We start from the raw sequence: 17,501 nt of genomic DNA on the forward strand, positions 1-17,501 counted from the left end.
GGGGGTGGGGGGGGGGGGGGGTGGGGGGGGGGGGGGGTGGGGGGGGGGGGGGGTGGGGGGGGGGGGGGGTGGGGGGGGGGGGGGGTGGGGGGGGGGGGGGGTGGGGGGGGGGGGGGGTGGGGGGGGGGGGGGGTGGGGGGGGGGGGGGGTGGGGGGGGGGGGGGGTGGGGGGGGGGGGGGGTGGGGGGGGGGGGGGGTGGGGGGGGGGGGGGGTGGGGGGGGGGGGGGGTGGGGGGGGGGGGGGGTGGGGGGGGGGGGGGGTGGGGGGGGGGGGGGGTGGGGGGGGGGGGGGGTGGGGGGGGGGGGGGGTGGGGGGGGGGGGGGGTGGGGGGGGGGGGGGGTGGGGGGGGGGGGGGGTGGGGGGGGGGGGGGGTGGGGGGGGGGGGGGGTGGGGGGGGGGGGGGGTGGGGGGGGGGGGGGGTGGGGGGGGGGGGGGGTGGGGGGGGGGGGGGGTGGGGGGGGGGGGGGGTGGGGGGGGGGGGGGGTGGGGGGGGGGGGGGGTGGGGGGGGGGGGGGGTGGGGGGGGGGGGGGGTGGGGGGGGGGGGGGGTGGGGGGGGGGGGGGGTGGGGGGGGGGGGGGGTGGGGGGGGGGGGGGGTGGGGGGGGGGGGGGGTGGGGGGGGGGGGGGGTGGGGGGGGGGGGGGGTGGGGGGGGGGGGGGGTGGGGGGGGGGGGGGGTGGGGGGGGGGGGGGGTGGGGGGGGGGGGGGGTGGGGGGGGGGGGGGGTGGGGGGGGGGGGGGGTGGGGGGGGGGGGGGGTGGGGGGGGGGGGGGGTGGGGGGGGGGGGGGGTGGGGGGGGGGGGGGGTGGGGGGGGGGGGGGGTGGGGGGGGGGGGGGGTGGGGGGGGGGGGGGGTGGGGGGGGGGGGGGGTGGGGGGGGGGGGGGGTGGGGGGGGGGGGGGGTGGGGGGGGGGGGGGGTGGGGGGGGGGGGGGGTGGGGGGGGGGGGGGGTGGGGGGGGGGGGGGGTGGGGGGGGGGGGGGGTGGGGGGGGGGGGGGGTGGGGGGGGGGGGGGGTGGGGGGGGGGGGGGGTGGGGGGGGGGGGGGGTGGGGGGGGGGGGGGGTGGGGGGGGGGGGGGGTGGGGGGGGGGGGGGGTGGGGGGGGGGGGGGGTGGGGGGGGGGGGGGGTGGGGGGGGGGGGGGGTGGGGGGGGGGGGGGGTGGGGGGGGGGGGGGGTGGGGGGGGGGGGGGGTGGGGGGGGGGGGGGGTGGGGGGGGGGGGGGGTGGGGGGGGGGGGGGGTGGGGGGGGGGGGGGGTGGGGGGGGGGGGGGGTGGGGGGGGGGGGGGGTGGGGGGGGGGGGGGGTGGGGGGGGGGGGGGGTGGGGGGGGGGGGGGGTGGGGGGGGGGGGGGGTGGGGGGGGGGGGGGGTGGGGGGGGGGGGGGGTGGGGGGGGGGGGGGGTGGGGGGGGGGGGGGGTGGGGGGGGGGGGGGGTGGGGGGGGGGGGGGGTGGGGGGGGGGGGGGGTGGGGGGGGGGGGGGGTGGGGGGGGGGGGGGGTGGGGGGGGGGGGGGGTGGGGGGGGGGGGGGGTGGGGGGGGGGGGGGGTGGGGGGGGGGGGGGGTGGGGGGGGGGGGGGGTGGGGGGGGGGGGGGGTGGGGGGGGGGGGGGGTGGGGGGGGGGGGGGGTGGGGGGGGGGGGGGGTGGGGGGGGGGGGGGGTGGGGGGGGGGGGGGGTGGGGGGGGGGGGGGGTGGGGGGGGGGGGGGGTGGGGGGGGGGGGGGGTGGGGGGGGGGGGGGGTGGGGGGGGGGGGGGGTGGGGGGGGGGGGGGGTGGGGGGGGGGGGGGGTGGGGGGGGGGGGGGGTGGGGGGGGGGGGGGGTGGGGGGGGGGGGGGGTGGGGGGGGGGGGGGGTGGGGGGGGGGGGGGGTGGGGGGGGGGGGGGGTGGGGGGGGGGGGGGGTGGGGGGGGGGGGGGGTGGGGGGGGGGGGGGGTGGGGGGGGGGGGGGGTGGGGGGGGGGGGGGGTGGGGGGGGGGGGGGGTGGGGGGGGGGGGGGGTGGGGGGGGGGGGGGGTGGGGGGGGGGGGGGGTGGGGGGGGGGGGGGGTGGGGGGGGGGGGGGGTGGGGGGGGGGGGGGGTGGGGGGGGGGGGGGGTGGGGGGGGGGGGGGGTGGGGGGGGGGGGGGGTGGGGGGGGGGGGGGGTGGGGGGGGGGGGGGGTGGGGGGGGGGGGGGGTGGGGGGGGGGGGGGGTGGGGGGGGGGGGGGGTGGGGGGGGGGGGGGGTGGGGGGGGGGGGGGGTGGGGGGGGGGGGGGGTGGGGGGGGGGGGGGGTGGGGGGGGGGGGGGGTGGGGGGGGGGGGGGGTGGGGGGGGGGGGGGGTGGGGGGGGGGGGGGGTGGGGGGGGGGGGGGGTGGGGGGGGGGGGGGGTGGGGGGGGGGGGGGGTGGGGGGGGGGGGGGGTGGGGGGGGGGGGGGGTGGGGGGGGGGGGGGGTGGGGGGGGGGGGGGGTGGGGGGGGGGGGGGGTGGGGGGGGGGGGGGGTGGGGGGGGGGGGGGGTGGGGGGGGGGGGGGGTGGGGGGGGGGGGGGGTGGGGGGGGGGGGGGGTGGGGGGGGGGGGGGGTGGGGGGGGGGGGGGGTGGGGGGGGGGGGGGGTGGGGGGGGGGGGGGGTGGGGGGGGGGGGGGGTGGGGGGGGGGGGGGGTGGGGGGGGGGGGGGGTGGGGGGGGGGGGGGGTGGGGGGGGGGGGGGGTGGGGGGGGGGGGGGGTGGGGGGGGGGGGGGGTGGGGGGGGGGGGGGGTGGGGGGGGGGGGGGGTGGGGGGGGGGGGGGGTGGGGGGGGGGGGGGGTGGGGGGGGGGGGGGGTGGGGGGGGGGGGGGGTGGGGGGGGGGGGGGGTGGGGGGGGGGGGGGGTGGGGGGGGGGGGGGGTGGGGGGGGGGGGGGGTGGGGGGGGGGGGGGGTGGGGGGGGGGGGGGGTGGGGGGGGGGGGGGGTGGGGGGGGGGGGGGGTGGGGGGGGGGGGGGGTGGGGGGGGGGGGGGGTGGGGGGGGGGGGGGGTGGGGGGGGGGGGGGGTGGGGGGGGGGGGGGGTGGGGGGGGGGGGGGGTGGGGGGGGGGGGGGGTGGGGGGGGGGGGGGGTGGGGGGGGGGGGGGGTGGGGGGGGGGGGGGGTGGGGGGGGGGGGGGGTGGGGGGGGGGGGGGGTGGGGGGGGGGGGGGGTGGGGGGGGGGGGGGGTGGGGGGGGGGGGGGGTGGGGGGGGGGGGGGGTGGGGGGGGGGGGGGGTGGGGGGGGGGGGGGGTGGGGGGGGGGGGGGGTGGGGGGGGGGGGGGGTGGGGGGGGGGGGGGGTGGGGGGGGGGGGGGGTGGGGGGGGGGGGGGGTGGGGGGGGGGGGGGGTGGGGGGGGGGGGGGGTGGGGGGGGGGGGGGGTGGGGGGGGGGGGGGGTGGGGGGGGGGGGGGGTGGGGGGGGGGGGGGGTGGGGGGGGGGGGGGGTGGGGGGGGGGGGGGGTGGGGGGGGGGGGGGGTGGGGGGGGGGGGGGGTGGGGGGGGGGGGGGGTGGGGGGGGGGGGGGGTGGGGGGGGGGGGGGGTGGGGGGGGGGGGGGGTGGGGGGGGGGGGGGGTGGGGGGGGGGGGGGGTGGGGGGGGGGGGGGGTGGGGGGGGGGGGGGGTGGGGGGGGGGGGGGGTGGGGGGGGGGGGGGGTGGGGGGGGGGGGGGGTGGGGGGGGGGGGGGGTGGGGGGGGGGGGGGGTGGGGGGGGGGGGGGGTGGGGGGGGGGGGGGGTGGGGGGGGGGGGGGGTGGGGGGGGGGGGGGGTGGGGGGGGGGGGGGGTGGGGGGGGGGGGGGGTGGGGGGGGGGGGGGGTGGGGGGGGGGGGGGGTGGGGGGGGGGGGGGGTGGGGGGGGGGGGGGGTGGGGGGGGGGGGGGGTGGGGGGGGGGGGGGGTGGGGGGGGGGGGGGGTGGGGGGGGGGGGGGGTGGGGGGGGGGGGGGGTGGGGGGGGGGGGGGGTGGGGGGGGGGGGGGGTGGGGGGGGGGGGGGGTGGGGGGGGGGGGGGGTGGGGGGGGGGGGGGGTGGGGGGGGGGGGGGGTGGGGGGGGGGGGGGGTGGGGGGGGGGGGGGGTGGGGGGGGGGGGGGGTGGGGGGGGGGGGGGGTGGGGGGGGGGGGGGGTGGGGGGGGGGGGGGGTGGGGGGGGGGGGGGGTGGGGGGGGGGGGGGGTGGGGGGGGGGGGGGGTGGGGGGGGGGGGGGGTGGGGGGGGGGGGGGGTGGGGGGGGGGGGGGGTGGGGGGGGGGGGGGGTGGGGGGGGGGGGGGGTGGGGGGGGGGGGGGGTGGGGGGGGGGGGGGGTGGGGGGGGGGGGGGGTGGGGGGGGGGGGGGGTGGGGGGGGGGGGGGGTGGGGGGGGGGGGGGGTGGGGGGGGGGGGGGGTGGGGGGGGGGGGGGGTGGGGGGGGGGGGGGGTGGGGGGGGGGGGGGGTGGGGGGGGGGGGGGGTGGGGGGGGGGGGGGGTGGGGGGGGGGGGGGGTGGGGGGGGGGGGGGGTGGGGGGGGGGGGGGGTGGGGGGGGGGGGGGGTGGGGGGGGGGGGGGGTGGGGGGGGGGGGGGGTGGGGGGGGGGGGGGGTGGGGGGGGGGGGGGGTGGGGGGGGGGGGGGGTGGGGGGGGGGGGGGGTGGGGGGGGGGGGGGGTGGGGGGGGGGGGGGGTGGGGGGGGGGGGGGGTGGGGGGGGGGGGGGGTGGGGGGGGGGGGGGGTGGGGGGGGGGGGGGGTGGGGGGGGGGGGGGGTGGGGGGGGGGGGGGGTGGGGGGGGGGGGGGGTGGGGGGGGGGGGGGGTGGGGGGGGGGGGGGGTGGGGGGGGGGGGGGGTGGGGGGGGGGGGGGGTGGGGGGGGGGGGGGGTGGGGGGGGGGGGGGGTGGGGGGGGGGGGGGGTGGGGGGGGGGGGGGGTGGGGGGGGGGGGGGGTGGGGGGGGGGGGGGGTGGGGGGGGGGGGGGGGGGGGGGGGGGGGAGGGGGGGGGGGGGGGTGGTGGGGGGGTGGTGAGGGGTTGGGGGGTGTGGGGGGGGGTGGAGGGGGGGGGGACCAAAACCAAGCATCAAAAAAAAAAAAAAAAAAAAAAAAAAAAAAGGAGAGCCGCAGGTTGCAGACCCCCGGACTAGCCTAATCTCAACAGATCTCAGTGCAGAGCTGCACTGCAGTCCTGAGTAGATGCCAGCATGGGGAGAGGAAAGTGCCATTCCTTGGGCTGAAGACTGCATTCGTTGGCTTCCATCAGCTTTCCAGCCCAGAAACCCAGCCCTGGGAGCCTGCAGACTTAGGTCACACTTTTCTGCGGGGTAAGCCTGTTTTGAAGGATGGGGCTTTTCAGATGGCAGGATGGTTTGTTTTTTTCCCTCCCTGCTGTGTCACCCAAAGCCCCTTTGGAGGCAGCATGGCACCACCATCACCGCATTACCTCCAGTTGGCTCAGGGCTCCCCTAACAATCTGGATTGCACCCAACTTGTGCAGACAGTTAGCACAATGATATTTCCCAGCTTGTTTCACCAGAGTTCTAGGATTCCCCATCTTTCAATTTAATACAAATTCAAGGGGCTGTATTATATGATGCTTGGTTTTGGTTCCTCAAACAAAGGGGTATAAAGTAGTTTAGTGTCAAATCCATGAAGACGGAGCACTGTCCAACACTGGAGGGTGTTGTGTCTTTATGCCTTGTCTAACTCCAGCCATTTCTGGAGGCAAAAAACCCTTGCCAGACTCAACTGCTGTGTTTCTTCTGGTGATGTTGCTGTTACCAGGAGAAGCATTTCCAAGAGCCCCTGACTACGAACCACAAGCCTTGAGAGTCTAAACACAGTAAATAAATTAATAATCAGCCCCTAAGTGGTGCTACAGCAATTGGTTGGATATAGCTTATAAACCAGTATTGTAACATCTGGTATGACTTGCAACATGTTGAGATTGGTTTCATTCATTTGCATTATTTTATATGATTATATAGGATATTAATGGATATTTATTATATTATTTTTGTGCATATTTTAATTGAGATACTGTTTTAATTGTTTATTGATGTAAACAGCTTTGAACACTCACCCAAAGAGAAGTGGCATAAAAATGAAATGAATAAATAAATAAACCTTCCATGCATCAGGTTTACCACGGACATATGGAAAGCAGAAGCAATTATCACTCATGCACACTGCAAAGCAGAAACCACAGAAACGGGTCCAATAAATAAGAAATAATGAGAGGTGAAGTTACTTCACAATTGCTGTACACCATATAAATATTCCTCTTCAAAGAACAACTGGGTTCTGGAAACTGGATTTCTTCAGTGAGAACACCCTATTTCTGTTGCCTCTCAGTGCTCTGGAACTGCTCAGTGACAACAGGAAAAAACCTTGAATTTAATAAATGAAAATAAACTCATACCCTGAAGTGCGATGCCTTAAGCAATCACTGTTTCTTAGGGACAGTCAAAAATAATGAATAGCATGTTCAGTACTGTAGCCTGAACACAGCAACCCGTGGACCAGGTCAGGATAATAAAGAATTAGAAAAGGCTGAATAGTTATGTTTTGTTACTTAATAAACTTCAAAGGACATTGCCAAGGACAAGTCAAACAATCTACTTCTTATATTGATAAAAAAACTTGAATCATTGCCAAGAATGTATAAGTGGTATAGATCTTCCAGCACTGAGATGCTTTATTTTCCATATAATCAATGATGCTAGTCCAGTATTCATGACTTTGGAACAGTGGGAAAACAGAAATAAAGGAAATAAAAATATGAGTTGTGAAGGTGGAAGTTCTTGTTAGTTTATGCATAAGTAGGTCTTTTAGTAGTTTCTGCATAAGTAAAATTTTGAAATAAAATAAGCCATCCTTTTAGCAAGAACTTTACATAGTTCTTTCATGAAGTCTTAATGTCTACAAGGCCCACAGATGTCAGTGAAACCTCTAACCTTTCCAAAATGATGATGTTCCGCTTTTGAATATTTTCCTCATGAACTCCATACTCATGTGTTTGAGTTGAAGTGAAAATTAATATCTGAACTGTCTGAAAAAGACAACACAAGAAGTCCCCTACCTGTGGTTCATACTTCAACAAAGGGAATGTCAGATGATAGCAGCTGTTGTACCAAATATAGCTGTGGAAAAGGTAAAGTGACCTCCATAGAATCTGGCCTCAAATTTAAGTGACCGGAATGGATGTACTCTACAATTTTTTAGGGTATTTAGGGAATTCAAGCATGGTACTTAAATGAATTTGTCAAACTGAAATATATATTTTGATTATGACAATTAGTTAGGACAACTGGCAATGATAAGGAAATGGGGAAAATATGGTTTTCTGATGTTAAAAGTGCATTGCAGTCTTTGGTGGCTTTATACCTGGTTCAAAAGTTAGTTGCTCTGAAGTAAGGGTTTGAATATATATACCAGTTGTGAAAGAAAATTGAAATGAATTTGCTTAAAACAAATTGGGTTAAACCTGTGTGTTTGTGTGTGTGTGTGTGTGTGTGTGTGCGCGTGCGTGCGTGCATACCTGTATATATAGAGAGAGAGATGGGGGAACACTGCAGATATTTAAATCTGCAGATTGGGCCCACACTGAAAGAAAGGAGATTTTTCTTCAAACTAAGGGAATCCACGGGTTTGGAGAAATATCTTAAAACTTTAAAAAATATACTGGAGGTTTAAATTTCCCCTAAATAAAAATGTTGTTTGTGGATGTGCGGAGTACTTTCTGTCAGTGGAGGTCCTGGTGGCTCTGTGACAGGCACGGCAGCTCCCAGGGGCCTGGAAGACATCACACCAGCTCCTGTGTGCCTTATGGCTGGCCTGATGCACCACTACAACTCTTGACAACCAAGCCACTACCATCACTCCTGGGAACCTTGTGATCAGCCTAGAGGCACCCAGGAGCTCTGCAGCCACTACTCCCAGGGCCCTAGATGTACCCACCATGACTACCAAACTGAGAGAGAAAGAGTAGGGGGGAGAAACATAAGGGAGATTGAATGGGCAGAGAAAGAGAGTGGAGAGAGAGGGACAAACTGAGAAGGGGGGGAGGAAAAGAGGAGGACACTGTCTGAGAAAGGCTGGGGGTAGGGTAAGACCGGGTTGAGAGTGACATAAAAGTGATGAGGAGAGAAAGGGGGAGTAACAGAGGATTGCCTGAGAATGTAGTGAGGAGAGAAAAAAGAAGGATGACTGACATAGAAGAAGGGAGGGGAGCAGAGGCGTTCCTCCCATTGGGCAAAGTGGGCAGATGCCCAAGGCGCCACCTTGTGGTGGGCGACAAAATTGCAGGTTTGTTTGTGAGGGATTTTGTATTTTCAGTGGAGCCCAGATTCTCCTTTTAAATCCACCTCAAAGGGAGAATCTGGGGTCCCCAGTTTAAATAACATTGAAAGTGATGCTGTTTCCCCCAATTGGGGGGACTGAATACAACACCAGAAAATGTTTTCATAGCAGTAATAAAACATTTTGAAAGCATTTTGAAAATGTTTTCAAAAAATTATTTCTGCTGTGTGACATGGCCCACTGCTGTGTTCAGATTTGTGAGGTGGGGGATGTTCTATAATGTGATGGTGACTTTGAAACGACCTGGTGGAAAAAATCATTGTTTGGTCACAGTGGGGGAGGGTGGCCGCCCATGGGGGGGCATCAAACTCAGGTTTTGCCCAGGGCTCCAGTTTGCCTAGGTACGCCTCTTGGGAGAAGGCTGAAAGGAAAAGTTTTGATAGATAAGGAATGGAGGCAGAGAGAGGGGAAACACTGAACAAGAAGGGAGGAGAGAGAAGAAAGCAATAGTGGGGAAATGCCCCCTCCCATCAAGTTTTTTGTGGGTCACCACTTGTATGTACACACACACACACACACACACACACACACACACACACACACACACACACGTTCTCAGTTTACTGCCATTTATTTCAAACTAATTAAATTGCCCTTGACTCTTAAATGCTTAAGTAATACAAGAAGCCACCATATGCTGAGACAGTTCAATGAACAATCTAGTTTACTAGTGTCAATTTTGATACAGCCCTCTAGGGGCTTAGGCAGATGTCTTTTTCCAATTCTATTGCCTAGGATCCATTAATAGGCAATGCCAGACATTAAATCTGGGGTCTCATCTGCTCCAACTATCTAGCCATTGAGAGACAGCCCCTTTAATAATCAACTGTGAGTAAAAGATTATCTATAACCTATATTAATGCTCATTTTGTAAATCTAAATTTCTTCCAAATACACACATCTTATGCCATATAAGAGCACGTACGTACACTGTCTTGTTTCAAAACTGGACAGCTCTGCCTATCCCAGAATTGACAAAAGCAATAGCTAAATTTAATAAAGATAAAGCTGAACAGAAATAATTAAGAAAAATTGTTAGGAAATCAGTTAAAGGAGGGGAGATTCATATTTTCTACAGTGAGGTATTAGGCGGTATGGACCTATGATCTGGTTCCATACCATTACAATAATAGAGGAACTGGACATTCAGGAACATTCACTGCCCTTCCTTCAGCACTTCTGGGCTTTAAGCAAGAAATTCTAAAGGTATAGATGTGGGAAAATTACCTTTAGCATAATGCAAAATTGAATCCTTCATTTTTATCTACTTCATTTTGTAACCTGCCTCCTTTTAATTGATAAAAGCTGAATCAAATGTTGCTCATATTAAGCCTTTAGGTGAGTGGGATAAAAACCCAAATCAGAACAGTCATGGCTACTTTAACTAGAAGAGACCAATGAACATATTATGCACAAAATGGAGAGCACTATATCCACTCTTATATGCTATGCTTCCATTCCTATACATTTCATGGATGAAATGTTTATTTTCCCGAAATTCCGTATTCCCATATCACAAGTACCTCAGACTCCAAACATATTTTTATTTATATCAGTAAATTTAAATATAAATATAACTTGGGCCAGGGGGGGTTTAGATGTGGCTGTGTAAGATGATTATGTTTTGCTCAGCCTCAAATGTTATGCCGATTTAGTGTGCTGAGTTTTAATGGGGTGGGGTTTATTTTATATAGAGCCACATTAATTAATATTTAACTTATTTTAGTCTTGATTTTATTGTGCTCTATTTATGCTTGTTGTTCACTGCCCTGAGCCCTCTGGGGGAGGGCGGTATATAAATATAATAAACAAACAAACAAACAAATAAAAGTGTTGTTCTGTGGCTTCTTTTTCGTAGAACAAAGTTAAATGGGGTTATTTAGTTGATCCTCTTAATTTTTTCATTATTTTTCTTAATTCCTTGGTAAATCTTCAACAGTTGTTTGGGGGAATGGGACACTTTGAAAGATAACTAGTGACAATTGCACAAAGGAGCCTTACTGAGCTATTCTCTTTTAGTGTTTGGAAAGTGGCTGAATAAATAAATATGGGAACTCATGTACTCAAACCCTGCAATACCATTTGCTGTGTTACTGAAAACTGACAGTGATACAGAACCCTTTAACTTTGCAAATGAATAGTGTTCACAGGCACATTATGGAGAGCAACGCTGTTGGATGCCTGGGCTTAAAAGCAACCAATATTTCTAGGTCACATCCTCAATTTGTATAAGCTGTTATTTGCAAATGTTAACTATGATAAGGAACTAAGAATGGAAGTGAAAATGATTTACCTATTATATTAGTTTTATGGCTAAGAAACCAACATGTCCTTTCTGTAAATGTATTTTTCCCTGTAGAATTTTACCTTTTATGGCAGCAGCTTTACCCTGATCCACTTAGCAAATTCAAACAATTTATGTGTATCAAATTGGTCACATGTATGTTGTAGGACCTGATAATTGCCATTAGCACCTTTGATTAGTCATGGTTAGAATGGCACAGAACTGAATAACATTTACTCATACCTGATTACTTTGAAATGTAGATTGAGCTCTGGCTTAATGCATGGAAAGATTTTCTGGCCTATTATGCATCCAGCAGATAACACTCTCAAGATTTGTTCATGCAGTATTTCTCAAACATGCTAAATTTGCTTTTTTAATAATGTGGAATATATGTATGAAAGAGCTTTAAGCAACAGTACTACTGTGGTCATTGAGAGCCATAAGATAAATTGTGTTCAAGATAAATTAAGCTCATTCAAGATAAACTGTTAAAACCGTAGATTATCCCGAGGTTTTACACTATCAAAGAAGAATCACATTTGGGATTCACACATCAAGAATTTCACATCAGTAAGATAATTAAAAGTACTAGGGAGGTTTCAAAGACTCTGAAAGTAAAGCGTAAAAGAAAAAATGCAGTAAACAAAAGAATAAATATTTTATCACCAAAAAAATTTATAACATTTTCCACCCTAATTCTTGAAAAGTTTTCTCTCCATTATATTATTCTCTGTATAGATGTGTTAATGATCAAATTTTCAAAATCTGTCAGCATTATACGTTCAGCACTCAGCACCAATGCCTAGAGCTGTGTTTCCCAACCTTTTTGAGGTCAGGGTACCCTTGACCTCACTCTTCATATTTCACGGTACCTCTGCCACCACCCTCCACCTTCCCCTCCCATTGCCCCTGCTTGCCACACATCCCACCTTCCCCTCCCAGGGTGAAGGGAAGCACTGGGGGGGGGGGTGGCTGCTGACCTTGTGGCAGGCCCTGCCCCATGGGCCAGCTCCATATCCTTGCTGGCGCCAGTGGGAGACACCACAAAAATGAGGGGGGAGGGGTGGTAGTGTTGCCGCAGCACCCCTGGGACATGGTCACGGCACCCCAGGGTACCACAGTACCCTGGTTGAGAATGGCTGGCCTAGAGAGAAGGCTGGGATTTGTCCTGACTGAAATGTGGTACATCTGACAGGTCTACCCATTGGTTCTTAATGGGAGGCAGGCCAGACCTTGGAGGGGCTGCGATTCTCAGATGGTTTCATAGCTATGAAGACATCTCCCTCAAAACAAAAACAAAAACAAAACAAAACAAAAAAAGACATGTTTGTGGGATCACCAGGGAAAACAAACATTATTACTGAACTTTTTAGATGGAAATAGCAGGCAGATGAGCTGCTAGCAGAGGAAACCTCCGTGGGAACAGTCTGCAAATGGTGGCAGCTGCACGGAGGTTCCTGAAGCTTGTAGAAGATGACAGGCGCAATCTGCTGCAAAAATGAAAGTAGAATTGGGTGGGGGGGTGATTGGGCAGGGGTGTGTGGAAAAAATAAAATAGAACTTGTTCTGCACAGCATTGAAGAAAGAATCTTCAACCTCACCTGGAGAAAAATGATAGCTAGTTTAGCAATTTTTGAAAAGCCCAAGTTGGAAGAAAAAACTTAACTTGAAGATATCTTGGGGGAGAAAGCTGTGCAGAGTTCCTAGCTGAAACACTATTTAAAATGTTCTTAAGATGTTATATTTGGGCTTTGACCTTAAGCAAATCCCACTGAAACATACTGACATCTTCCATTAAGAACATAAGAACATAAGAACATAAGAACAAGCCAGCTGGATCAGACCAAAGTCCATCTAGTCCAGCTCTCTGCTACTCGCAGTGGCCCACCAGGTGCCTTTGGGAGCTCACATGTAGGATGTGAACGCAATGGCCTTCTGCGGCTGTTGCTCCCGATCACCTGGTCTGTTAAGGCATTTGCAATCTCAGATCAAAGAGGATCAAGATTGGTAGCCATAAATCGACTTCTCCTCCATAAATCTGTCCAAGCCCCTTTTAAAGCTATCCAGGTTAGTGGCCATCACCACCTCCTGTGGCAGCATATTCCAAACACCAATCACACGTTGCGTGAAGAAGTGTTTCCTTTTATTAGTCCTAATTCTTCCCCCCAGCATTTTCAATGAATGCCCCCTGGTTCTAGTATTGTGAGAAAGAGAGAAAAATTTCTCTCTGTCAACATTTTCTACCCCATGCATAATTTTATAGACTTCAATCATATCCCCCCTTAGCCGCCTCCTCTCCAAACTAAAGAGTCCCAAACGCTGCAGCCTCTCCTCATAGGGAAGGTGCTCCAGTCCCTCAATCATCCTTGTTGCCCTTCTCTGCACTTTTTCTATCTCCTCAATATCCTTTTTGAGATGCAAGCGACCAGAACTGGACACAGTACTCTGCGCGGCTCGCACCACTGCTTTATATACGGGCATGCCCACCTTCGCCGTCTTATTATCAATTCCTTTCCTAATGATCCCCAGCCCATAGAGTTTGCTCTTTTCACAGCTGCTATGCATTGAGTTGACATTCCCATGGAACTATCAACTAAGACGCCTAAATCCCTTTCCTGGTCTGTGACTGATAGCACTGACCCCTGTAGCGCAGTATGTGAAGTTTGGATTTTTTGCCCCTGTGTGCATCACTCTTACATTTTGCTACATTGAACTGCATTTGCCATTTCTGGAGCCCACTCACCTAATTTATCAAGGTCCGCTTTGGAGCTCTTCGCAATCCTTTGTGGTTTTCACCACTCTACATAATTTGGTATCATCTGCAAACTTGGCCAACCATCGCCACCCACCCCCCCTACTTCCAGGTCATTTACGACATAGGGTTAAAGAGCACTGGTCCCAAAACGGATCCTTTTGGGGACACCCACTCCCTACATCTCTCCATTGTGAGAACTTCCCATTTACCACCCAATTTTTTTTGTTTCCTGTTTCTCAACCAGTTTTTAATCCATAGGAGGACTTCCCCTCTTATTCCTTCATTGCTGAGTTTTCTCAACAGTCTCTGGTGAGGAACTTTGTCAAAAGCCTTTTGGAAATCCAAGTAGACAATGTCCAACGGTTCACTTTGTCCACATGCCTGTTTACACCCCTCAAAGAACTCTAGTAGCTCTAGAAGACAGGATTTGCCTCTGCAAAAGCCATGCTGACTCTTTCTCAGCAGGTCTTGCTTTTCTACATGTTTTATAATTTTATCTTTAATGATAGATTCTACTAATTTACCAGGAACAGATGTCAAACTGACTGGCCTGTAATTTTCCGGGTCCCCCCTAGATCCTTTCTTAAAGATTGGTGTGACATTGGCCATCTTCCAGTCTTCAGGGATGGAGCCTGATTCCAGGGATAACCATTATATGGTTAGTTATGTTTCCTGTACTGACATTTCTACTGCTTTGATTTATATGCACTTTTTATTATTATTGTTTTACTATTTTTCTTTTTTGACAATTTGAAAGGGTTTTTTTTGTTTTTATATTATTACTTCTAAGGAGAGGAGAGCCTGCCTAGCCAGCTCCAAACACAAAAGTGCATGGGTAAGCTGTGTGACTTGTTGGGCACATTCCTCTCTAGATTGGTCTCATGTCTCACTGTAATGGCCCTGATGAGACCAGGTGGGTGTGTCTCTTGCCACAGAGACTGGGTCACTGTGACCTCTGCTGCCTGAAGGCCAGACTATGCTAGTGTGCTGCTCACCACTGTGACACTGGGCTGAGCAGGTATATCCCTTGCCACCACAAGGTCAAGCCAGGCAGGTGTGCCCTTTGCTGGTGGGGCAAGGGTAGGCAAAAGACGGGCTGGGGGTGCTGGGCAGGGTGCGGCGAGGCCGAGCCTTCCTTCCTCACACCTCTAGTTTATGGTGGTGGCAGATCATGCTATCTCCTCTCTTTTGTCAGAGTAGCCCTAGTGGGGGTGGTGGTCCCCATATAAACAGCCCACTGGAACATTTCCCAATAGCCAATTCATTCCCAAGGGGAGGGAACTGGAACACCTAGCCATCTGATTGAAACCTGAAATGGACATCTCTCTAGCCCCCTTTCTCATCAATGTCTTGAGAACACAATACAACTCTTCTTTAAGGGAAAAATGCTGTATCTGCTTTTTTCCTGTTATATCTTTATTTATTCCTATTGTCTTTCAGAATTTCTGTAAGTAGCTTTGGGTGCCCATCAGAAAAAAGAGGCGAGCTAAAAGTGCCTCAATAAGCAGAACTGCCATAGAATTAAAAATCAAGAATTAAAAATCCACCTTTATTGTTTTCCAAGTTTCAGATGGAACAAAACAGTATCCCAGATTCAGCCTTGCCTCCAGCCTGACACCTTACTACACATTTAGTATAGACAAACCTGAAATATTTTGGCATTCCAATATATCTGCTTATTAGTAAAAATACAGATTTAGTTATAGGTTCCAGGTCTTTAAAATATGTAAACTGTAGCTTCAAAAGAACTTTTTAAAAAGTTCTTTGTTACTCATACTTCTATTCAGATGCCCTCAACTATTGACCTGGTTGCCGCCTTTGTTACTCACAGACAAGGTTTCCCCACCCACCCTGGACACTCCCCACACACCCTGGACAGATATATACTCCACTTGCTTTTCCAACATCAGATCCTCTGAAGATGCCAGCCACAGATGCAGGCGAAACGTCAGGAGAGAATGCTGCTAGAACACAGCCATACAGCCCGGAAACCACACAGCACCCAACTTTTAAAAAATTTATACACGTAAAGTATCCTATTATACAAGCAACAGAACATTAAGTGATAAGCTTAAATTGGTAACTGAAGCCTTGAGGGAAGCATTAGAACTCTTCAAAGAGACATTAAATTTAACATTACAGGAAATCTGAGCAGCAGCTCAAAACAAGATATGTTTGAATAAAGTTTAAAAGTGTAAAACAATGATATTGTATTCTTGATTTATATTTTTGCAGTTGGAATACAAATACAAGTTTTTCATGATCTCCAAAATTCTTCTGAACCAACTGGATGCGCATTTCTTACCAATATGACTCAGCTAAACTCAGCTAAAATGTGCTGAGTGGATTTCCTAGTCCTTGGGTAAGTGGTATTTTATGCCCCTCTCTACTCTTTTGTAAAAAGAAAAATATGTTGCTAAAACATGAATCTACAATATGGGTACAGAACCTTGAGACTTCTGACTTAAACAGAATTTCTGGAGGAAACTGTTATCTATGTAAAAGACATTGCTATAAAAGCAACACAACCCAAACCAGCTCTTTGTAACAATACCCAGAATACAAAACACAGTCACCACAGACATTGATGTATAAGTTAGTTTCACAAGGTAACATAATAAATACAACAAAGACTGCAAAAAGTTTTCAAAATCTATTATATTTTTACCTTTGCAGTTGTTCCTCCAGAATTGTCATGTATTTGAGAATATTCTCCTTTAATTTTCTCTCTGTACACAAAAAATACATTTTTTCATTGAGAAAGAAGACAATAACACAGATCTGACACTTTAAAGAGTAAATTTTTGTATCACTGGTTAGATAAAAGTTTTTTGCTTTTTATTTCAAACTTAATATATATCTTTAATCAGACTACTAAATACAGTTGTGCTTCAAGCATCATTTATTGCTGATCACTTCAGGTGAAAGAAAGGAGGGCAAAGTATAGTCACACAATGGACATGCTTCATGAGTTAGCAGAGGCACCCTCAGATGTCGTACTGAAGACTTCTAGACTGATAGTTCTAGGAGACATCAATATCCATGCCAAGGATACCCTGCCAGCAAAAGTTCAGGATTTTTGACTGACTTAGGCCTGTATCAAATCGTGATGGGTTCAACCAGAGGCATAACCAGGGGAAATGGCACCCGGAGACAACTCGGAAGCCGGGTCAGTGTGGGGAAAGTACCTAAAGAAAGAGTCAGACTGCTGCCGTAGCATCCATTCGAGCCACCTCCTCTCCTCCCCAGGCCCTCAGGGATGGGGGCGGGGGCAGCTTGGATGGGTGTCATGGCAGCAGGATGGCTCCTGGGCCCCCTGCCATGGCCCCCTGCCCTACACCCGCCTCCCTGCAGGTCGGTTCTTGCTGTTCCCAGGCCCTGGGGAGGGCAGGAGCCAGTCTGCAGGGAGGGGGCAGGGCTCAGCACCTCAAGCCATGCCTCTGAGCCCCACCCCCAAGTGTGGGGGTGCCCAGGGAAGGTGCTGTCCCTGAGTGCCAATTCCCCCGATACTCCTCTGGTAGCACCCACCTTGTAGAATGACCTGCCTGAGGAGGTTAGGAAGTCCCCCACTCTCATGTTTTTTGCAAACTATGCAAAAATGAAGAGGGATTTTCTCTGCAGGCAATAGGGCTGCATGGTACTAAATGATACACAGTTATTTGGAAAAATTATTTGTGCCAAGGGGGGATAAAAGGTAGGAGGGTTTAGCCCTCTCAGTGGGCACCATTTACCTACCAACCATTTTCTAGAGCTTGTTGTATTTGTTTGTACAATGGGCTTTACTGCTAGTAAATAAATAATATATTGGTGGGAGAATTTATCTGTTTATTGTCAAATATTTTTTTTAGTTTGCTTCTAAAATACCAATTTTAGTAGAAAATGCTTATTTTATTTCAGAATAAATATATAAAGAAAATAAGAAGTATCAAAGTTTTGGAGACATAAGCATACAATGATAGCAATTTGCTACAGGAACTTAAACTCTAACATTGCTCCATAACTAAAGTACGAATTTAGTTGTCCACAATTCCAACACTTTAATCATTTGACCCAATGAGATTCTGTGCCAGAATTTCTTAAACAGGATCATAGGTGAGGTTACAGGTGGCCCTAGAAACAGCTTGAAGATGTGCGCTTTGAGCTCACATGAATTCATTCCAAAGTACACCTCAATATGTTCTG

General features: G+C 56.1%; 1 protein-coding gene across 1 annotated transcript in view; it reads right to left on the bottom strand.

Moving 5' to 3' along the window:
• Positions 1–17,501, bottom strand: part of DISC1 (DISC1 scaffold protein) — a 96,471-nt gene that overhangs the window by 41,327 nt on the left and 37,643 nt on the right. The window contains exon 3 of the mRNA XM_048486191.1: positions 15,988–16,048. Within this exon, the coding sequence (XP_048342148.1) occupies positions 15,988–16,048 (61 nt within the window). The remainder of the gene's footprint in view (positions 1–15,987; positions 16,049–17,501) is intronic.

The sequence above is a fragment of the Sphaerodactylus townsendi genome, linkage group LG01 (genome assembly GCF_021028975.2).
Source record: "Sphaerodactylus townsendi isolate TG3544 linkage group LG01, MPM_Stown_v2.3, whole genome shotgun sequence".
Lineage (NCBI taxonomy): Eukaryota > Metazoa > Chordata > Lepidosauria > Squamata > Sphaerodactylidae > Sphaerodactylus > Sphaerodactylus townsendi.